We start from the raw sequence: 23,419 nt of genomic DNA on the forward strand, positions 1-23,419 counted from the left end.
TGTGTGTATATATATATATATACACCTAGAAGAGAGCCATACCCCAAACATAAAGTGCATGCTTTAAATATAAAAAATATACATTTTCCAAAAGTGATCTGACTGAAAAATAAAAGATATCATCAGTGCCTCAAACCAAAAAGTCAAGAGGTCTGTGCTCTTTTACGGGGGCAGAACACTGCCATTATCTGGATAGAGATAAAATTGAACAGTAAGAAATGACTGCCTTTAAGCACAGACCCAGAAAAATCTAATTGAACGAAAGTACAAAGAAAACTTTAACCTTATTCAAGCCCAGGTATAAATGTGGTCTTCAGCAAAGTCGCATTAATTCAAGAAACTGGAATGGAGAAACACAGAGAAAGACAGAAGATGAAGTTGGAAAAGATTAAGATGGCGACTTGCATGGACTCATGTTACCAAGGTTTTGATCCTGCAGCTTATCTGCACTACAACTACACACCACCCCGAGCAGACTTTGAACGAAGAAGTAGCATTGTACCATGGAAACTGAGCTGTCTGCACAGAGCCTTTACTGAAGGTAAGCGTGCATGTAAGAGAAAGAGCAGGAAAATGAGGGTTTATTTATGAAGAGTTCAGATGCAAAACACTCAATCCATCTGACCTCTTTTCTTGTAAAGGAGCATTTTCTATCAGGCTTCTCTGATTAGGTTCAAAAGTTTCATGATATATGTAATGATAAGGTTATTAGCTAGTGAATAAAATAACTTTTTTTCAAAAATGTCACTTTAGACAATTCTTTGGTTTTTAACAAGGTACATTTTCTTAGTTTTCTTAGCTTAGTCCACTTCTGCTTATTTTGCAAAAACCTCTAAATCCACCTATTGTGATAAGACAGTGTAATTAGTTGAAAAATCACTAAAGATGCAATTACAAATTATTTTACCAAACATAAAACACATTACACAAACCACCTAAAATACATAAATCTGTCAAGTAAGTGACGGTTCATTCCACTGTAATACACCAGGGAAAAGCAGAAGAAAAATGAATGAATGAAATCAATCAAGTAAGTGCATTAATTAATAACATCAAAACTGACATTAATTTAAATCAAACAATCTGATGTCATTTCTGATATTTGGGATTTAGATTTAATGTAAGTAGAGCAATGTGAACATTGTAAACTAAGCCTCTTAAATTAAATAATGTAGTGTAAAACATTATGAAACATCAATATCTGTGCATTGTTCATTAATATAAAAAGCTTATCAGACATATAGGTATTATGAAATAATATAAATAATTAATAGTTTTATACATTATATTTCTCTTTTAAAAAAAATAGCTTACATTAGCAAATAAAACACAAGGTATATTACTCTGCAAAAGGCGAATGTCTCTTTGAAAATTTTAGAAGCTGTCATTCATTCTCACCATACTTAAGATCTTAGTCCCTTGTTTATCCTCAAAGTATCCTTGTGGGATAAAAGAACAGCATCTTAACTCTGTATTCAATGAAACAGAGTTGCTGTATAATTTACAGTAAATCGGACCCATTCAAAGTAGTCGCTGCACAAAAAAACGTTATGAATGCATGCTACATTTCCGACTGTACATTGTGTTTTTTTTTTCCTTATAATGCACAGAATTTTGAGGTAAGGGACGTTTTCATTTGCCATTCACTAACAGTTGGATAGGCTCATCCAGTTCATCAAACTCTGTCTTTTAAATTAAGCCAGCGTAATAGCTCGATGTTACATTGAAAACATATGATTCGATTCGCGCCTTCTGGTTATCAGGATATAGTGGCTTTTTCTGTCAAAGGCAAGTAGCGTTTAGCGGCTTTTGCCAAAAACTGTTATTTCTGAATGAAATGACCCTGGTATTCAGATGATTTCAAGCAAATCTATTTGTTGAACGTACTGCGTGCCTAAAGCATTCACTCATTGTCATTATCTAATCTTTGTCGGAAGAGGTGTTTAGCGGCTTTTGCATCTGAACTCTTCATTGAAGTTTATATATAAATTTATATATTACTTGATTATTGGATGGCTCAGTGACACAGACAAAAGAGCCCATCCGTTGCACGCCCGGACTATTTGCACACAGCCTGAGCCTGGCCAAGACAGTGTTTCTACAAAAACAGAGAGAGACAGTAGCTATGTTTCCATCCACCTATTTTTATGCACGTTTAGGATATGCGCATTAAAAAATGGTTGATGGAAATGCCATGATGCGCATAATGCTGAGTTCAGACTGCATGATTTTCAAAATAATGGTGTCACAGATGTTTTCACACTGCAAGACTATTTGGGCTAGCGTTTTGTTGCTGCTTTGTTTACACTGCAAGATGGATCGGCGACAGCACACTGCATGACTTTACAATAGGAAGAATCACCAACTTTGTCCAAACTTAGTCTCACCACCAAAAACACGTAGTATATCTTTTGTTATTAGCTACATAATGAGAAAGAAGCCTTTAGTGGGCTAGAAAATCTACATATTTGCTCACCTGGGTTTGAAAGGAATTAGCAATTTCTCCTCAACTTTTTTCTTTTTCGACCCGGTTGTGATATTGCTCAGATGACACGTCAAATAGACATTGATGCTCCTGACAATTTCCCACTAGTTTTCCTTCATTTCTTGGGACCAAATAAACTTAAAATGAGCTCTTTTAACCTCTCTCCAACCTCTTGCTGGCCTGCAGATGCCCATACTAGTCAATGCTGCTCTCTCAGGGTGTCGGTAATTGCTAATATTAATTTTAGTCAAAACTCATTTCACATGGCATGATTTTAATCGCCATTAGCTTTAGATATTTAGCAGGCCAATTGTCTCACAGGCATAGGCGACTCACTCGTGATTTCAGGCATTTGTCGCTGATTTCTCAAAACCAAATAAACAATCACCCCTACGCAGACACATCATAGAAGAGCAGATAGATCTACAATCATGACAACACTGGCACAGCAGTACCAGCACCAAAAATGTTTCTTCAACTGCTGGCCCCTAGCTCCTGCAAGAAACTGAAAAAAAAAAGGATAACAAAAAGCCAACAACTGGGTAGGGGCTTAATACTTAAACCAGTTAATCTTATACAAAAATAACAATCACAGAACAGAAATCAGTAAAAGAGCAATGAATCAAACTCAACAAACATGGGTGAATGAAAACCACTTGAGTTTAATTTCATTATTGGACAGTCTCTGCAAAGTAAAAATAACAAAAAACACTTTGGTGGAAACAAAACAAACAAAAACAAAAGACCACCACAGCAATAACACATTGCTTAATGCAGTTGTTAGTGCAGGCACCGCCAACACAAGTGGACCTTCAATTCGATTTAAAATGCAGTCAAAAAGGTGTTTAGACAGAATTCAGATATCACTCAGACAGTAGCAGCAAATGCTTATGGTACACAATACTGTCCATGCGTGATTCGAACACAAACAGTAGTCCTACTTGACAGCTGCATGGCTCCGTCTACATCCAGAGTCAAAATCCAATGGCAAAAATAGAAGACTGATCAAGCGGCAGTGCATGCAAATTGAGGGCCCAAATGAGAGGATTGGAATTTAAATATCAACACTCCTGCTACCCTAAAATCTGCTATCAATTTGACCCCAGTAATTTAAACCTTCAGAATATGATTTTGTTTTGCCAAAAGGTTAGTGTCAGGTAATTGATGTCTTTGTTGGCTACTTAACAACACTCTGAAATACATGGCTGGTTTGCTGGGCATGTACGGTCCTTAATGTCATTTTCACTGTCGAAAACCTGTGACAAAATATAATTGACAGAAAACATTTGCTTAGAGGCCATTTTCAATTAAGACAGCTTAAAGAGAGAGCACACTCAGAGAAATAGCTTAGAAAGCTTCTGTGCAAGTGTTTATAGCTTTGCACCTACCATGTAAACCATGTAAATCATCCCCCACCCCCTCAAAAAAAAAAAAAAAAAAAAACACAGCAAATATCTAGTTTTGCTTGCAAGTTTTCACAAGAATTGGGTTTTCCCCATTGGGGAATGGCATAGGAAATAATAAAGTTCTCGTGAGAGTTAGTATTCTCCTACCCCCATGTCATGTGAACTGTCAGTGGTTCTCACAATACTACAGGTATGGTTCTGTTATTTTATTTCAAATATATTGTTGTATTAATGCATGAAAAACTCTTATGTGTTACACTATAAATAGTGTAAAATGAATCGGTTCATCAGTTAGTGTGACATGATCAGACTGCAACAGGAACTTAAGAAATGTAAGAGATTTTTTGTTGTTGTTGCAGGAAGTATGCATTATTAGGAATAATCTCATGCCAATCTATTAAATAGGACACATAGTATAAAATCACTGCATTAAGCTATAGTCATGTAATGCGTTCATAATGTTATAATTGCAGAAATATCAAAGTAATAATATTTTTTTATATTTTTTTTCCCAGATGATATAAGAGGTGGCATATTAGTGGATGTGGGATCGGGCCCAACTCTCTACCAGGTCATGAGTGGCTGTGAGAGATTTGATCATGTCATCCTCTCCGACTATTTGGAGGTCAATCGAAAAGAGCTGCAAAACTGGCTACAGGAGGGAAAGAGCAAGATAGACTGGACTGACTACTTCAAATATGTGTGTGAACTGGAGGGCCGCAGGTGAGAATCTTTTACACTTTTAATTACATAAAAATCACATAGATGAAAACAAAATCTTAATTGTAAGCAAACATGAAATATTGTTTAGCAAAAAAGATTTTCCCCTTACTGATATCTTTAATCAATCTTTTACAGTCACTTGCGTTTGTTGTGTGTGATGTCATACATTCGCCATTTTGCTGATTCTATGAACAACCAGAGACAATTAGAGGGAGACAAATAACATAAGAGAGATACATGCCATACAGGGGCGCAACTGCACATTTACTGAGGGGTATGCGAGTTCAAGTCTACCGGAAGACGATCGTCGCTATGGCGCCCTCCATGCAGCAGCCATGAAACCGGTCTATACACACGATTTGAAGATGAATGAAAGCGAATATTTTAAGATTCAGGTGTGTAAATAGACAAATACACAATAATATGTCAACATGTTTTATTTGAAACACAAGTAATATTATCTTAAATTAGCATAAACAGAACAAATGTTTTCATTGCATTTTTAAAGTCAGACTCACACTTCTGTTATCAAACAAAACAGAGGTTCAAACTAAATTCATTTGTTGCTCTTTAGTAAATAACTTTAGTAACTGTAATCAATATTTAAATGCAGTGAATAAAAAATGTATCTTTTGAAGCTGACGGTCCATATTTAAGACTATCAAAAGCGTTTACCATGAAGTTAACTTTACACCAGCTCATCTTGGCTTTAAGCCTATAGAATTATAGTGTTTTTCGCATACTACACAGGATGCAAATCTGCGATTTTGGACGCAGTTCAGGTGTGGCCGTGCGTCACTCCCCCTACCTGGACAAAACCACCTTGTCTGCATTTGTGTTAAGTAAAAGCCCATGCATGCAGAGACTGAGTGGCGATAATGAATAATTCTGAATAATCCTCTCTCCATTTTGAACATGTGACTATAATCGAGCAACGAATCAATCAAATGGTCAACGAAGAGGGAGGGGTGGTATAATTTTTTTATTCAATAAATTACAATTGTATATTTATATAAAATGCAGGATAAACCAAAATTATGTATTTATTTTGTTTAATATGTATAATAATATGTATAATTTCAAAAATAGTTTTGGCACAATGCCCCCAACCCACCCCCCCCCCCCCCCCCTTTTTTTTTTTACTGCATACTAGGGTTGGGCATCTATGCTATAATGCTGATCCGATCGCATCCAATCTCATTTTGCCACTGAATATTCAAAACGTAACACCGTAAACTAGCAGTGTTATGCTGCTTTGAAACATCCCTGTCACTGTAAACAACAGGCTAATAAAATACAATTTAATTTAAATTAAATTAAATTCCATAAAGTAAACAGGAGGACACCTTGTGGCATTTTTGAATAGTATACATTGGTCAGTCACTTTCAGTTAAAGGTTTTTCTTCAGAAATATTAACTGATCAACATGATCAGGGTGAAGCAAGCTACGCTGAGCTGTAACTATGTCTCCAGCTGTGCTGAAAACTCTTTTAGCTGGTACGCTTGTTGCTGGGATGGACAGATATCTTTTTGCTAAACCTGATAGTAGTGGAAGATCTACTTGCAGTCTCCACCACTGCAACACATCCCCATCCAAACCTAAAGTGTCCCTCTCCCTATATTTTAATATTTCATCCTTAGCTTTCTCCCTGATGGTTTTTGCTGGTGGTCTTGCACTCAGGAAATCTCCAAACATCTGGGACCTCATGTACGAAGACTTGCGTGGAAATCTTACTAAAACATTGCGTACGCACAAAGCTGTAAATGTGCGTACGCAGAAAAAAATTCAGATGTATGAAACACTGCGTACGCCGAATCTCACGCAAATTCTTTTGTTCATCTGAATGAACGTGAAACTAAGCGTAACATGCACGAGCACAAAAACTCTCTCTGCCTCCTCCCCCGTATGAATATGCTAATGACTATACTTTGGCAAAACTCAACGAAAAAGCAATGGCAAAATCAAGCAAAAAGAGAAACTTTGTACAGAATGTGAATTGGAGGTGCCTCTTTCGGAGGTAGAATGGAGAAAAGCGGTGTTATTTGCAAGTTTGTTCTCCGGAATTAACAACAAAAGAAAAAATAGAGTGGGAGAGTTTAGCTGATGCGGTTAACATAGTCGGGTCTGAACATCGCACTGTGGAGTTAAAAGAGAAATAGTGTGATTTATAGGTGTAAAATGTTGCGGCATTCGTAACAGTCTCAGTGGCGCAGGACATAATCCGCATGTCAACATGTTTTGACACGTTCGAGCATGAACTCGGTTCAAATCCAGCGTCTGATGAACTCTTCCTTCTTTTTTTCCCCGCTACATATCAGATTTTGCCAACTATTTATCACAAGAAATACAAATAGGAATCATTAATAAGTTTGTGCATCATATTTTATTTGCACATTTATTGAATGGAAATGTTTCTGATTCACGCATGCAAATTCATCTTCAGATAGTGTCTTTATAGCAATGTGCGTGTGGTAGACAACTCAGATTACATTGGGTTAAACAGGCGACCGCTGCAAATTGTGCTTTAATGTTTAGCTGGTCAACTGTATGGTATGGAAACCTTTTATACAGACACCCCATTTAGATTGCAAGGCTCAGACACTTTGTAGAGTGCAATTTAACACAACTGCCTCTAGGAGTCGCCAATGGAAATAAAACAGACACGCACAAAAAAATGTGCGTACGCCAACCATAAAGCTGGCGTGGAGCTGCGCACATTCCCACGTTCAGTTCATTGTTAGTAAATCCAAACGTGAGCGATTCTGAGCGTGAAACCTGGCGTACGCAAAGTTTTTGTGCGTACGCAGCGTTGATACATGAGGCCCCTGGTCCATGGCAGTCTTTTTCTTCTGAGGGGCATCATCTACAGAAGAGGGCAGAGGAGAAGCTTATCACTTTTGCTAAAAATATTCCTTTAATTTACAATCTGAAAATTACTTTACTGTATTGCATCTTCACTACATACTTCTGTACATTTGTTGCATTTTCTCCATTTAAACCAACCTGTCTTGTCTTCTTTGGAAGGGCTTTTGTGGCTTTCTGTTTCAGCTGTTTGGTCCTCTTCCAATGTGCCTGCTTTCTGGTCTTCATTCGGCATTGTGACATTGACCTCTTCCTTAAAAATGCATAAACATGGAAATTAATGCATATTCATATATTATTAGTTCTTAACTGCAATAATGATCTTACTTTAAATGTTCTTACCTCTCCATTCATCTGTACCACCTCGGTTGTTATCTTCATGAATACCATATCCTTGGCATCACTGTCATCCAAAAAAGCCAGATCTTTAAAACGTGGGTCAAGTGCTGAGGCACAGTTGAGAGTGCCTTCAAGATATGTATAACGGCCATCAAAGTCCTGCCTGAATTTCTTTCATGTGGGAAATAACCTCTAGATCACCCTCATCTGATTGGAATTGTCTCTGCAGTTTGGCTTGGATTGGAGAGATAATGGAGATTGTGGGATTTTTTCCTCACTAAGGAGTGTGGTTGCCATTTTCAGAGGTGACATTAATTTGATGATCTCTGGGATCAGTGTCATGTCATCTTCTGTCAACCTCGCCATAACCTCACGCCTCTTTATCTTCCTGGACAGCAGGGTGTTCAGTACAGCAGGCTGCTGCTCCCAGAAACGCTCCAACATGTCGAGGGTACTGTTCCATCTGGTGGAAACGTCATGGATGAGCTTGTGGTTGGGAAGGTGTAACTGTGTCTGTATTTCTCGCAGAAGGTCAGTTGCCTTGGGGCTTTTGTGGAAAAAGGAAACAAGCTTCCTAACTTTCACCACCAGCTCAGAGACACTGTCCACCTTAAAGGCTTTTTGAGATGCCAAGTTCAATGTGTGGGCAATGCATCTCACGTGTGGGTCCATCTTGGCACCAGCACCAGCCAGGATCATGTTTCTGGCGTTATCTGTGACTAACGCGGGACTCTTTTCTTCAATCTTCCACTCGCGGCACACATACTGAAGTAAAACGGCCAAATTATTCCCTGTATGAGCCTTGTTAAATACTCTGGTCTGCAGAATGTGGTTTTTGAGAACCCACTCGTCATCTATGTAGTGTGCTGTGACAGTTACATATGATGCTGTAGCGCACAATGTCCAGCCGTCCACTGTAACCGCGACTCTTTGGGCTTTGTGCATAGACTCCTCTATCTCTCTTCTTACTTTGTTGTACAGAGCAGGAATCTGTTTATCGGAGAATAGCTTTCGGTTTGGTATCTTATAACGAGGCTCCAAGACATGGAGGAGGTGTTTAAAACCTTCGTTCTCAGTGACACTATAAGGCTGAATATCTTTGCATATAAACAATGCAATAGCATCCGTGATTGCCATAGAGCGCGCGGAACTGTTAGCAAGCGGGGCATGGAAAAAACTCTCAATGCTTTTCTCACCACTTTTAGAGCTGTTAGCTACAGGTGAATCAGAGCAAGAAGCAGAGGATGCAGGAACACTGGAAGATGCTTCCAAAGAATCCACAACAACACCGTGGCGCCGCTTCAAGTGAGACATGAGATTCGTCGTACTGCCCGTGTATTTTACAGATGCGCGGCACATTTTGCAAATTGCATCTGTCTTGTCAAGTCGTCCATCTTTCTTGTAAAATCCATAATGTTGCCATACTTTAGATTTAAAACCCAGTGGGGAATAAATTGTCTCGGCGTCTGACATGTTTATTTTGCTTCTCGCGCTTTCTGAGGGCGCACCACTAGCTTAATCCGCACACCTGACCTGAGTTGTAGTGTAAGTGTAGTGTACACATCCGCAAATCCGTTGCTAAGGCATACTTTATGTAGGTCGATTAAATTATGCGCTAAAAACAGTTTGACAACACTTGTTAATAAATAAAAAATACATTCTATATTAAAAAGATAAGTTGTATCTTGGAAAAATCGATGCATCTCGCAAAAACCGATGCATCTCGATTTGCTTTTAATATTTCATTCATCCTCTGCTGCTCTACCGATGCACTCGCATCGTGCATGCGCATGACCGCGTATCAATACATATCGGTTTATCTTCCCATCCCTACTGCATACCCCCTTTTTGTGCCACTGATGCCATAAACAAGGTCAGGCTTGAGAAGTACAAGAAAATTGAGTGCACTTAAATTCAGGATATGGATCTGTATGAATCAATTTCTTCATACACTTCAATTTAGTTTGAACACTATTATATTTATATTTACTAATTATTTGACAGATGCTTACACCCAAAGTATTTTTAAAACTGAACCATAAATGTAATCAAAACAACAACAGAACAAAAAATGTTGTTATGTCCGCTAACTGAATAATCAACACAAAGCAGATGTAACTCAAATAAACCTTTTTTAATCCACATGCAACTGTCACCACCATACACACTTCTCTTCCTACAAAACTCTCTATCTCAATATTTTCACAGCGAGTCCTAGTGCCAACAATATAACAAATTCGCCCTGTAGTTAAGAACACTTCTCCCTTAATTCCTTTTTTATCATTATTTATTTTTAACTAAATGCAATATTTATAAGTAATCATTATTCACCTTGTATACAACATAACGTGAAAAAAAAAACTTTTAATACAAAACAATTCAATTCAATTCAATTCAGCTTTATTTGTATAGCGCTTTTACAATGTAGATTGTGTCAAAGCAGCTTCACATAAATGGTCATAGTAACTGGAACAGTGTGGTTCAGTAACTGAAACAGTGTGGTTCAGGTTTTAGTGTTTAAGTTCAGTTCAGTTCAGTTTAGCTCAGTTCAGTGTGATTTAATCATTACTGTGTCACGGTTGCAGGTTTGTGCGCTTTTCCGGAGTGTATGTTTGATCACGTGGGTTTGTTTTGTTTTGGTTGTCCATGTGTATTTGTTATGCTCACGTGACATGACGACTATCAGCGGGGCTGATTACTCACCAGCTGAGGCTCATTATTAGCCCTATTTCAGGGCGACGTTTCTATGTCTCATTGTCAGTTCGTTACTTCTGTTCTCATGTGTGTTATCTGTGCTCAGGCCCCTGAGGAGATATTTCTGGACCCTGTTTTTCCTGTCTGTTCCTGCCCTGTGTTCGTCGTCCTCCTAGCCTGTCACTTCCCTGTTTGTTTATTTTGACTTGGTCAAATAAACCTTTTTCACTTGCATTTGGATCCTATTTTTGGATCTTATTTTTGTTGAACGTGACAGAACGAACTGACCTTATTATGGATCCAGCGAGTGCATCCCAAATCTCAGAGTTCGTCTCGCACAGCAACGCCAGGATAGACCGTCAGGATGAGGCTTTGGTCACTTCGTCACAGGCGATCCAGGCTCTGGTCGGCCAAGTGTCGCTGCTTTCCTCCCAAGTCCAGCGGTTGATCGCTGGAGCTGCACGGGCTGACTCGGCATCGACTCCGGAGGTGACACCGCCAGCGTCTGCGGTTGTTGGTCGCTCTGTTGAACCACGCCTTCCACCCCCGACCTGCTACTCTGGGGAGCCCCTCTTGTGTCGATCCTTTTTGTCCAAGTGTTCCCTTTATATTACGCTGCAACCATCATTGTTTGCCACCGAAAGATCCAAGGTAGCGTTTGTCATCACGCTTCTTTCAGGCAAGGCGGCCCAATGGGGAACTACAGCATGGGAACAAAAGTTACCATGCTGTGCTACCTTCGACCTGTTCTCCACAGAGTTAAAGAAGGTCTTCGATCGAGCCGCCTCCGGGAGAGAGGCTGCCCGAGTTCTTGCTGAACTCCGCCAGGGAAATCGCAGCGTGGCGGAGTACTCTATAGAGTTCCGGACCTTAGCCGCTGAATGCGGCTGGAACGCGGAGGCGCAATGGGACATGTTTTTGCACGGATTATCTGACCGGCTTCAGGATGAGATCTATTCGTTAGATCTTCCTAAAACTCTTGACGGGCTAGTTGACTTAGCTATCCGGGTTGACACTAGACTGCGCCGTCGAGAGAGTCGCCTGCAGCAAGGCGGGTTTTCGGAGCTCGTCCCTGACTTTCCGGTCCTGACTGCGAAACCGGAAGTGGTTGACCCGGAACCCATGCAGGTGGGTAGATCCTGCTTGTCCGTGCAGGAGAAGCGCCGACGGAGATCGGAGGGACTCTGCCTCTACTGTGGTGGGGCGGGGCATCGGGTGGTTTCCTGTCCCGTAAAAGACAACACCCATCAGTAGGCAAGAGGTTATTGATGGGTGAAATTAATATGGACAAATCCTCTACGTCTGCTACTTTACTGCCCGTCTCTTTATCATGGGGTTCCGGAACTCATAACACACAGGCGCTCGTCGATTCCGGGGCGGAAGGAAACTTCATTGACTCTAGTTTCGCTTTCAGTTTCAAACTTCCGGTTATAGCACTATCACAACCCATTGCAGTACGCGCACTCAGTGGACTTTCCCTTCCCACTATCACCCACTCCACCAAACCCATAAAACTGATTACGTCTGGAAATCATGTTGAACACATTTCATTTTTTTTAACAGACTGTTCCAACTCACCAGTGGTTTTAGGTCATCCTTGGTTGATTCTGCATAAACCCCACATTAATTGGGGCCTTAATTCTGTATTCTCGTGGAGTGAGAAATGTCATGAGTCTTGTCTTTCGTCTGCTCGTTCTGCTGTCTCTTGTTCTGTATTTCAGGAGGAGCGCATGGACCTGTCAAACGTGCCCAGTGAGTACCTCGACCTGAAGAGAGTGTTCAGTAAGTCTCGAGCTGCTTCTCTACCTCCTCATCGTCCCTATGACTGTGCAATAGACTTATTGCCAGGTACGTCTCCGCCTAAAGGCAAGTTATACTCTCTTTCTATTCCTGAGAGGGAGGCCATGGAGAAATATATTTCTGATTCTCTAGCGGCCAAGATCATACGGCCCTCTTCTTCACCGGCGGGGGCGGGGTTCTTTTTCGTGAAAAAGAAGGATGGCTCTCTTAGACCCTGCATAGACTATCGAGGGCTGAACAGCATCACGGTGAAGAACACGTATCCTTTGCCGTTGATGTCTTCAGCGTTCGAGCGTCTGCAGGGGGCTTCGTTTTTCACGAAATTAGATCTCCGTAACGCATATCATTTGGTTCGCATGAAGCAGGGTCATGAGTGGAAGACTGCGTTTTTGACCCCCAGGGGGCATTTTGAATATTGCGTTCTTCCGTTCGGGCTTTCTAATGCTCCTGCGGTCTTCCAAGCACTCGTAAATGACGTGTTGCGAGACATGATAGATCAGTTTATTTATGTCTACCTGGATGACATTCTGATTTTTTCTCGTTCTCTCCAGGAACATGTGCAGCACGTCAGGCGAGTGCTTCAGCGGCTGCTAGAGAATGGGCTTTTTGTCAAGGCGGAGAAATGCGTGTTCCATGCACAGTCTGTTCCCTTTTTAGGACACATTGTGTCAGTCGAGGGGGTGCGCATGGATCCAGAGAAGGTTCAGGCTGTGGTAAATTGGCCAATTCCGGAGTCTCGTAAGGCCCTGCAGAGATTTCTGGGCTTCGCTAATTTTTACCGGCGATTTATTCGCAATTTCAGCCAGCTCGCCGCTCCTCTGACGTCCTTAACCTCCGCCAAGACTCCCTTCAGGTGGTCGAGTGTAGCACAGGCTGCATTCACTAAACTGAAAGGCTGTTTTTTTTCAGCCCCCATTCTGGTGACACCTGATCCAGCCCGGCAGTTTGTGGTGGAGGTTGACGCGTCAGAGGTGGGGGTGGGCGCTATCCTGTCCCAGCGCGCCGCCTCGGATGACAGAATTCATCCGTGCGCGTTTTTCTCACATCGATTATCTCCCGCAGAACGTAATTACGACATTGGTAATCGGGAGTTGTTGGCTGTCAAACTCGCATTGGAGGAATGGCGTCACTGGTTGGAGGGTTCGGGGGTTCCCTTTATCGTTTGGACCGATCATAAGAACCTTGAATACATCAGGTCTGCCAAACGACTTAACTCCAGGCAGGCTCGGTGGGCATTATTCTTCGGACGTTTTGACTTTACCATTTCTTATCGGCCGGGTTCCAAAAACACCAAACCCGACGCGTTATCCCGTCTTTTTGATTCTTCCGAGCGCAATCCGTCTCCTGAGCCCATCGTTCCCCAGAGCATTTGTATTTCTGCGGTGACATGGGAGATCGAGAGCAGGGTCCGCACAGCCCTGGATGGGGTAACGCCCCCGGCCGGATGCCCACCCAGTCGTTTGTTTGTGCCGGAGGAGATTCGGTCTGACGTCATTCGGTGGGGACATTCCTCCAAAGTGGCTTGTCATCCGGGGGTGAGTCGTACTTTATTTTTGGTTAAACAGCGATTTTGGTGGCCAGCTATGGCACGGGACATACGCGAGTTTGTTTTGGCCTGTTCTGTTTGTGCTGTTTCTAAGACTTCTAATCGCCCTCCTGCTGGACTCCTTCAGCCGCTGTCAGTGCCTTCGAGACCCTGGTCGCACATTTCGCTAGATTTTGTCACTGGTCTCCCGCCATCCAGTGGCAATACGGCTGTTTTGACCGTAGTGGACCGGTTCTCGAAGGCTACTCATTTCATTCCTCTGCCCAAATTACCCTCAGCCAGAGAGACAGCGGATGCTGTCATTAATCACGTCTTTCGCATTCATGGCCTCCCGACGGACGTGGTTTCTGACAGGGGGCCCCAGTTTGTCTCTAAATTTTGGAGAGAATTTTGTCATTTATTGGGAGCGACTGTAAGTCTTTCTTCTGGTTTTCATCCTCAGAGTAACGGACAAACAGAGAGGGCCAATCAAGATCTCGAGCGCATGTTACGTTGTTTGGTTTCCCAAAATCCCTCCTCTTGGAGTCAGCAGCTCCCATGGGTGGAGTACGCACACAATTCATTACCAGTGTCGGCTACGGGCCTCTCTCCGTTTCAGTGTAGTCTAGGTTACCAGCCACCAGCTTTTCCCAGTCTGGAATCCGAAATCGCGGTCCCCTCCGCCCACGCCTTTGTCCAGAGGTGTCGACGCACTTGGAGCAGGGCCAGACAGACCCTCCTCCAAGTGGGTGCGCGCACTAAGGCTAAAGCCGATCGCCACCGGTCGAAGCCTCCCGTTTACGTCGTCGGTCAAAAAGTGTGGCTTTCTACTAAGAATATTCCATTGCGTTCCGTTTGTAATAAACTTGCACCTAAATTCATTGGCCCATTCACTGTCATCAAGATCATTAGTCCGGTGGCAGTCCGCCTTAAACTTCCTCCAGCGTACAGGAGAATACATCCCGTGTTTCATGTTTCCAAATTAAAGCCCGTTTTTCATACGGCAATTAACCCGCCCACACCGGTTCCCCCCCCGCCGCGTCTCGTAGATGGGGAGACCGTTTATTCGGTTAAGCGTATTCTGGACTCGAGACGGAGGGGGCGAGGATTTCAGTACTTGGTGGACTGGGAAGGTTATGGTGCGGAGGAGAGGAGTTGGGTTCCTGCAAAGGACATACTGGATCACTCTCTTATTGATGATTACAATCGCCAGGTAAGCTCTTCTGGGAGCACCAGGAGGTGCTCTTAGGAGAGGGGTAATGTCACGGTTGCAGGTTTGTGCGCTTTTCCGGAGTGTATGTTTGATCACGTGGGTTTGTTTTGTTTTGGTTGTCCATGTGTATTTGTTCTGCTCACGTGACATGACGACTATCAGCGGGGCTGATTACTCACCAGCTGAGGCTCATTATTAGCCCTATTTCAGGGCGACGTTTCTATGTCTCATTGTCAGTTCGTTACTTCTGTTCTCATGTGTGTTATCTGTGCTCAGGCCCCTGAGGAGATATTTCTGGACCCTGTTTTTCCTGTCTGTTCCTGCCCTGTGTTCGTCGTCCTCCTAGCCTGTCACTTCCCTGTTTGTTTATTTTGACTTGGTCAAATAAACCTTTTTCACTTGCATTTGGATCCTATTTTGACTCTTATTTTTGTTGAACGTGACATACTGAGAGTTCAAACACTGAAGAGCAAATTCATCGATGCGTAGCTCTACCAATCCTGAACCATGCGAGGCAGTGGCGACAGCGGAGAGGGAAAAAAAAACTTCACCTGATGGGAGTGAAGAAAAAAAACCTTGAGAGAACCAGACTCAGTTGGGCACGACCATTTTAATTTCTCTGCTGGCCAAAAGTCTTGTGCCCACTTAACTTCCAGTTATTTGCATTTGAATTTACTGCTCAATGTCACTTAACCATTTAGGAGGACATCACACCCTCTAAGAACTGGGAGCATTATAATCGGTAGTCCCAGCTCTGTACTTGAGCCTGCTCGTGAGGAAGCGGCATTAGCCAATCAGCCACATTGACTCTTTTTGATTCTGCAGAAGACAGAGCCAGTTGTGAAGCATGTCACTTCTTTCCATCCAAAAGAATAAATGTGTTCTTCCCAACCTGTTTCCTAATTTCTTTTGGTTCTAAGAATCCACGCTGTGTTCAGTTATTCGGGTGTATTTGTAAAAACAAGGCACCTAGGCCATAATTAGAGGCATCCTTCGATACGATTGTAGTAAAATTGGGGTTATAAAGGCCCAAACAGGGCTATTAACAAGTAGCTCCTTAACTGTAGTGAAGCTGTTCTGTGCTTCCTCTGACCAGGAAAATTCCGCTCATGTTCCTCGGCTGTGCGACCCCAAATTATAATATCATCTAAGTAATTTGCCACGTTCGATATGTCTTGCAATACAAGATGCATCATTTTCTGAAACGCTAAAGGGGCCGAAGCCAATCCATACGGAACTCGACAAAAACAGAACGATCCATTTCGTGTAATAAAAGCAGTTTTATTAAAAAAAAGTTTCTACTATCCGTGTGCAACATGACCTGACCTGATGGTATGCACTTTGCAGGTCAGTGGTGGAGAATAACGTGGCCTGATTAAGCAAAGACAGCAACTGTTCCATGTGTGACAGTGGGTAACTATGGGTCACAATAGCTTTATTCGGTTCTCTGAGGTCAACACACAGGTGGAAAACCACCCATTTTCTTTTGCGTGACAACGATTAGAGATACCCAGGGAGACATCTCAATTTTTTTTAATACCGCTTCTTAGAGTTAGCGATCTAACTCTTTGGAAACCGCAGAGCGCACAGACAAAGGTAAACATCACAGTTTTTGGCAAACTGGCCCAACATTTTCCAACAGCTTTATTTTGTGAATGAACCCTTTTGCGTATCGAAGTGCTTCCGTAGATGTCCTTGGCTCTGAAAGGCACATTACAGTAGTAGAGGGCATTTCGGGTTCTGGTTGGGTTCTGGTTGGCTCTGAAAGGCACATTACAGTAGTAGAGGGCATTTCGGGTTTCGAGGTTGTGGTTCGAGTAAACGTTGACCCTTAAAATGCAAGCGCAGTCCGTTCACTAGGTCCATGCCCAGCAATGCAGTGCCAAATCAACTATAAAGAACTTGGCTGAACATGAGATCGTATCCCTAAACACAGTAGCAGATAAGCATCCTAACACATGTAATAACATCAATGCATGTGAGTATGTGACCAGACGAGCAGTAGGGGTCTGAATTAAAGCTGGCCTCATATATCATCCTTGGCATAATGGAGACAGATGAGCCGGTATCCACCATCAACGCAACATCCACAGTAGTATCAGCAGCTGTTATGGAAACAGGGCACACTATTTTGTTTGTAGTTGCTTGGTCATGCATGTAAAGAATGGTGTACTCCTGCAGGTGAATTTCGTGTACTGAGAGTGGTTGTTGATCTACACACATGAGCAAAATGTCCCTTTTTCTGGCAGTTTTTACATTTAGCCTGAATGGACCCACAGCAGTAACAGGTGCGGGAAGACGATGCTGATGGTAGTTGAGTAGAGGATGAAGGTTTTGGGAGTTTGCGTGAAGGACTGTATTGACTTCGATCTGCAGCATCACATGACCTCGATTGTACAACTTGCACTGGAAGGGACAGATTCCTAGCAATACTCTTTGCATGTTCACTTACAGCCTCGATCTGAGTTGCAATTGTAATAGCCTTTGACACGGTCAAATCAGTTTCGAGCAACAGTCTCTCCCTCATACGATGACTTACAACATGTTAAATAACTGATCTCTGACCATGTCATCTCTATTGGCGCCAAACTAGCATTTGCAACCCAAGCTCATTCTGGAAACGTAGCCCCGCGGACGTTTCTGGAGACTGCGATTTACGTGGCCGGAGGTATGTACGGACGCGTTTAGTTTTTTTCGAGCGAACGCTGCAGGGTGGTGTGGCGCCTCTCCTTCCGGGACGTAAATCGCGGTCCGCAGAAACGTCCGAAGGGCTACATTTCCACAATGAGCCCAGGTTGAGCATTTGTAAACCAAGTTGCTTTAAGCAGCAACACAATGTATAACAGATTCCACCAGGGCTTAAATACATTTGCGAAATGTGTGTCTCTCCGCTACAATGTTGATTTTAGGGTTAAAGTAAGGCCCCGTTTACAATAGTGCGTTTTAGTTTTAAAACGGCATTTTAATGAAAACGATCCATGTCCACACTAGCGTTTTCATACAGTGTTTCTGAACACCACAACGCCTCAACATTTCTGCTGTCTGTTAAGTTGCTAATATCAAAATGAAAATAGGCAGTTCCTTAAATCATGTTTTCATTTCATTGTTTAGAAAATGAAATAACGTAGCCAGGGTGATGTGAATGAAGTTATTAAGTACACTGTTCCCTTTGAAGATTTATCCGTGTCCTCGGTAGTCTGTTTTTCATGTCAAACTGAGGAGAGAGAGACTGCAGCCTTGATCAAACTTGGGAAGTCTGAACTTACAAGAAGAGGATGCAGGACTGAACTGTGTGTATCGTTAGGCTACTTAATATTGAGGAAAAGCCCCAATCATAGAGACGAATGTCTGCAGCCCCGCCTCCGTTTTCAGATGTCTCCGTTTTCCCCCATCCACACTGGGACGGAGCAGCAGCATTTTAGAATGAAAACCGTCTCTCCAGCGTTTCCAAAACGCTCCGTTTTCGGCACTCGAAAACTCCGACGTAGTGTGGACAGATGGCGTAACCGTAGCAGAACTAATTCGTTTTAAAACAAAAACGCATTAGTGTAAACGGGGCCTAAGTCTGTAATGCGACAATCACAAAGTCCAGGGTTTCACCTGTGTCAAGGAGAGTGTAGAAAATCTGTTGCCCTTCAGTTCCAAGGCAGTGAAGTAAAAGAGCCCTTTTTTTGCCTCCGCCCACTCATCACCGGACGCCTTAATCACTAGTAGGTAGCTGCGGAACATTTTCAATGTCTAGCCAGTGTCTAAAGACAATGTTATTTTAATGTCCAGTAACGTGTGCTAGAAAGTGACCAAAGTCCAACGTCAAATTGATGTCAAATACTTATTTATTCATCAGGTATACCAACTAAAATCTAACATCTGATAGACGTCAAAGTGGTAATGCCCACACAACATCAAGCTGTAACACCATTAGTCGTTGATATTTGGTTGTTTTTAGGTTGGACATTTTTTAATCCACATAGACAAGACAAAATAAAGTAGGGACTGCAGTTTATTAGTGAAGTAATAGAGGAGTAAAAGTACCCATACTGCACTAAAAATGTACTTAAGGAAAAGTAAAATTACACATTTTAAAACTACTTAGTAAATTACAATTGCTGAGAAAACCTACTCAGTTACAGTAATTTGAGTATTTGTAGTTTGTTACTTTACACCATTGCTTGAGGGCAAATAAATATTAAGTCAATTTAATTTTGTGGGTGAACTATCTATTTAAGGCCACACTACTTAATAAATACTTACTATTTAACTTTAAGCAAAATCACTTCTCCCTGTTCTTTAAAAGATTATTTAGTTCAAGTAATAACTGCTTACCTTTTGTTTGATTTTGATATCCAGTTTTGTTTTTTTGAAGATCATAAACAATAAATGATTAAACAACAAATATCATGCCATCCTCCATTTATTTAAATTTATACACATTGAGGAAAAAGTAATTTCTGGAGAAATACATCATAGCATTTACATAAGACTATTTAAGCTAAATCAAACATCAACAAAACACACTCATACACAGTGGAAGAAGAAACAAAGTTGCAAAAATGTAAATGAATTTGCAAACAATGTAACAAATTAGCACAGAATGCATTGAATGAAGTTCTTAAAGTAAGTTCGAGAGGAGCCTGATCAGTCAGGGGGGTAATTCAATCATCACGTGTTTGTAAATAAGTAGCGGTTTCTATTGACTTTTGTTCTGGCATCCCTCCACCAACGCCAAAATCGTTTACCAAATTGATGCAATTGATTGAGCAGGTGAGTGCGGTCGCTGGTTTGAGCCTCGGCTGGGTCAGTTGGTGTTTCTGTGTGGAGTTTGCATGTTCTCCCTGCTTTCACGTGGGTCTCCTCCGGGTGCTTCGGTTTCCCCCACAGTCCAAAGACATGCGGTACAGGTGAATTGGGTAGGCTAAATTGTCCGTAGTGTATGAGTGTGTATGGATGTTTCCCAGAGATGGGTTGCAACTAGAAGGCCATCCGCTGCGTAAAACGTGCTGGATAAGTTGGCAGTTCATTCCGCTGTGGCGACCCCAGATTAATAAAGTGACTAAGCTAAAAAGAAAATGAATCAATGAATGAATAAATGAAAGGTGATGCTGAGTCTTAACACATACCTACCCTCTCAGGATATATGTTTTTTTACACATGTTAGCTCTATTATTAATAAAGGTATTTCTAAAGAATATATTGATAACTTATCTGATAAAGGGTAAGGAGTGTCAAGATTTCTTCTATAGACTTAGCAAGGCGGACATATAGCTCCGATAAAGCCTGGGCAAATTGTTAGCCTTTACAGGATAGAGATTGGTGGACACAACAGGAACAGAAATTAGGGAAGGATCGATATTACTTGAATCAGTGAGGACACAAACTAGGAGGAACGGCTGGCTGTAAGGCATGCTTCTTTTTCCGTCGCTTCTGACGGGTAGAAACAACACACTCCTTCTTGGTATTATCTGCAACAAACTTGAATTCAGGTGAAGTGGCTGGAAACACAGGGGATTCAGAGACAGGAAGATGCACAGCAGGCTGTAACACAGGAACAGGTGTTGGACAAGGAGGCAGTAAAAGGTTTAACAGTCTTGAGGATGATGGTGGGAGATTTAGAAGTTTCACAGTTGTCTATGGTTGACTTGACTGGCTTGGGAGAAATTTTCTTGAAAACAGCCTTTACTGAAATGATGGGGTCATACAGGGATGCAGCTAGTTGAACTACCAGTTCTCTCTGTGGCCTCAGCGTAAGAAAAGAACGATGATCGGGCTCTTGACTTGACTGGGAAGGGAGGGTGGGTAGGTAGCAGTTTACTGATGCAGGTTGTGAAGACATTCCCCACCATTGCTCTCACAATTCTGCCAGTCTCTCTGGAGCTATGGGGAATGGAGCAGTGAGGCTCTTTATGCTGGGTCTAGTTTTTGTTAGTTGGTTCATTCTGTCATGGTTAGAGGAAGGAGGACCCAAATGCGGCATGAGATCAGGGGGTGTTTATTGACAATAAGGTGATATGTTGTAGGGGTAAGGTAAAACATTCCAACGGTGAAGATTAGCGTGGAGCAGGGGAGTCTAGGGTGGAGCTGGCAGACAAAGGAAGACAGTGCTAGAGAGTTTTTGAGTAATAAGCAGCCACGGAACAGGAGACAGAGCAGGAATGCTAAAGCCAGACAAATAGTAAAGGCCTTGGAGGCACTGCTGACCAGCGATCCTTAGTAGGTCTCACCAACAGCAGCCTCACAAGACACCATCAACTGGGGAATCTCAGCAGACAGGGCTGGATACACACACACACACACACACAACGGGAAAACTAAACTAAAAAACAAAACCATAAACTAAAAAAATACAGAAAAACAAACTAAATACAGAAAAACAAACTAAACTCGACAAACTAAAAAGCAAAGAGAAATGAAATTAGTTTTAACTTACTGATAATTAACTAAAAGAAACAAAACCAATAAAAGGAACTAAACATTTAAAGCTACTAAATAAGATAAATAGAATAACTTGAACAAACGTGGAATTAACCAGATGGGGATGATACTGAAGGCCAACTGAAAAGCACAAACAAACATTAGACAAAGACAACTCTCTCACAAACAACTGCACAGATAAACAAGCAAGGCATGGCAACAACATGTAACAAGAGGCAACAAGCAACAATGAACCGACGAAGACATGAGGGAAGAGAGCACATTATAAAGGGAGGAAAGAACATGAGGACCAGGTGTAAACACTGAGACTAACGAGACCTAGACAAGGGCTAAACAAGGAGGCGTGGCAGCTGGAAACAAGGAGGAAGGAACGGAAGAGCACATGGTGAAACACATGGTGAAGGCTGAGCCATGTGTTTAAACACAACACAAACATAGACAACACAGAAAAGGCAGACAAGGAAGGGCTATGACAGCTGTGTCATGCCATGGCGCATTTGCTATTTACATGGTGGATGTGGAAAAACTGTATGCTTCACTAGCTAGTGTGGCGAGATAGAGGGAAAACACATACACAGTAACGTTGGTGTTACAAACAGGTCCCCGGAGGGTGATTTATTTACAACATGAAAGGTAGTGCATGAGATGAATACGGTGCTCTTCAAGGTGGAGGTGCGCTGGTGCTCCGGAGAGAAGGTGAAATTGAGTGAGAGTTCTGGTGAAGGATCGGTCACAGATGACACAGATGTTAGTGCAGGGAGTTATTCGGATAAATGAAGCTAGTCTTCCTCGCGTTTGGGGTTGGCTTATATCTGTGCCTCCTGATTAGCTCCAGCTGGGACCGATCCGCTGTGATGAGGTGACAATTGGGTTGTTTCCAGGACCAAGGCAACGTGGCATCAGTATACTCGCCACAATATGGTAAACTGGTAAGTGAGTAGGGAAGACATGAGTTCACCTGGTCAGGAGGAACACTCTGTGGCTAAAATAAACAAATGGGATCCCCATCGGGGACCAGGCATAGCTGGCACCGAACCTCAGCATGTGGGTATACCTAGATGGGCATACCAGACATCACACTGAGCCAGGCACCCGGCTCCTCTGTTGAGTCAGGTGCTGGGGGCCTCGGAGGAATTCTCCAGGCTTTGCCAAATGGGCAACTTACTAGCAGAATAGAAAAGGCACATGTATCTTTAGGTTAGGGTGCATAGTGTGGCAAGCATTTTTGACACCAAACTTAATTCCTCCCGATTAAGGTAAGCCAGTAATTGGCTCCACTCAACATCTCGAAAATGTGTTTGGTGTGTAAAATGTGTAAAATCTCGCAAATGTGTTATGTCTCCCAGCCCACAGCTCTACATAATATATTAGGAGATGCCACATAATCACTCTTTAGTCACTTTAATCACTCTTTTAAGTGTGCTCTCTCTCCTGGGGACATGGCTTACCCTGGCACATGAAGTAAGAGCGGTGGCATAAACTGTCAAGTGGACCAACCTCTGCTTTGAAATGACTCTTCCCATCTGCCGATCATAACAGAAAAGTGCTGTTTAAAGATGTATGCTGTATGTGTCACATTAAGTGTAGTGCGTGGACATAGCAATAAAAGGGTCAGGTCTGCCTCCTCTGCAGACAGCGTGTAGGTTAAGTTGAGCTCGTCCAGCATATGAATGGTGCGCAGCTATTTAGCAGCATGACTCCTGAGGAGCAAATGGTAAGTGGTAAATGGTAAGTCATGTGGCGCTAGCACACATCACCCAAAAGGTTGATGTACACTATTGCAGCCGTGCTGACCATCTTTACCAACAAGTGTTTCACCTCCTCTACCGGTAGAGACTGAAGGAGAGCGAGAAACACTGCCAACAGCTCCAAGCAATTGAAATGACAATGCAACCTAAGTCTGGTTTACGAACCTGCAGCTGCTTGCTCGATACACACAGCC

At 42.4% G+C, this 23,419-nt stretch overlaps 3 protein-coding genes across 4 annotated transcripts in view; 2 read left to right on the plus strand and 1 right to left on the minus strand.

Annotated features, from left to right (window-relative positions):
• The window catches only part of med1 (mediator complex subunit 1), a 700,564-nt gene that overhangs the window by 465,595 nt on the left and 211,550 nt on the right, over positions 1–23,419 (plus strand). The window lies entirely within an intron of this gene.
• pnmt (phenylethanolamine N-methyltransferase) overlaps positions 303–23,419 on the plus strand; it is a 46,560-nt gene continuing 23,443 nt past the window's right edge. Inside the window, exons 1-2 of the mRNA XM_021480459.3 lie at positions 303–541; positions 4,407–4,614. Coding sequence (XP_021336134.3) covers positions 346–541; positions 4,407–4,614 — 404 coding nt within the window. The 5' untranslated portion in view covers positions 303–345. The remainder of the gene's footprint in view (positions 542–4,406; positions 4,615–23,419) is intronic.
• On the minus strand, positions 6,982–10,161 carry LOC141376774 (uncharacterized). Of its 2 annotated transcripts, none has more exons than XR_012387923.1 (3): positions 7,820–10,161; positions 7,619–7,730; positions 6,982–7,478 (listed from the first exon to the last, which is right to left on the minus strand). XR_012387923.1 is itself a non-coding variant. In XM_073918333.1 (3 exons), exons 1-3 carry the CDS (start codon positions 7,865–7,867, stop codon positions 7,342–7,344), a joined length of 297 nt encoding a protein of 98 aa, XP_073774434.1. In that variant the 5' UTR covers positions 7,868–8,581; the 3' UTR covers positions 6,982–7,341. The 2 variants fall into 2 exon arrangements, 1 of the variants encoding a protein (XP_073774434.1); XM_073918333.1 differs by having other exon boundaries at positions 7,820–8,581.

This window comes from Danio rerio, chromosome 12 (genome assembly GCF_049306965.1).
Source record: "Danio rerio strain Tuebingen ecotype United States chromosome 12, GRCz12tu, whole genome shotgun sequence".
NCBI classification, from domain to species: domain Eukaryota; kingdom Metazoa; phylum Chordata; class Actinopteri; order Cypriniformes; family Danionidae; genus Danio; species Danio rerio.

Excerpts from the sequence above, each read along its gene's own strand:
- LOC141376774 (XM_073918333.1), bottom strand. The coding sequence starts at position 7,867 with ATGGTATTCATGAAGATAACAACCGAGGTGGTACAGATGAATGGAGAG. Across the intron at positions 7,731-7,819 it reads TGGTACAGATGAATGGAGAG|GAAGAGGTCAATGTCACAAT; the intron begins GTAAGAACATTT and ends TGCATTTTTAAG. Across the intron at positions 7,479-7,618 it reads TTCCAAAGAAGACAAGACAG|ATGATGCCCCTCAGAAGAAA; the intron begins GTTGGTTTAAAT and ends CCTCTTCTGTAG.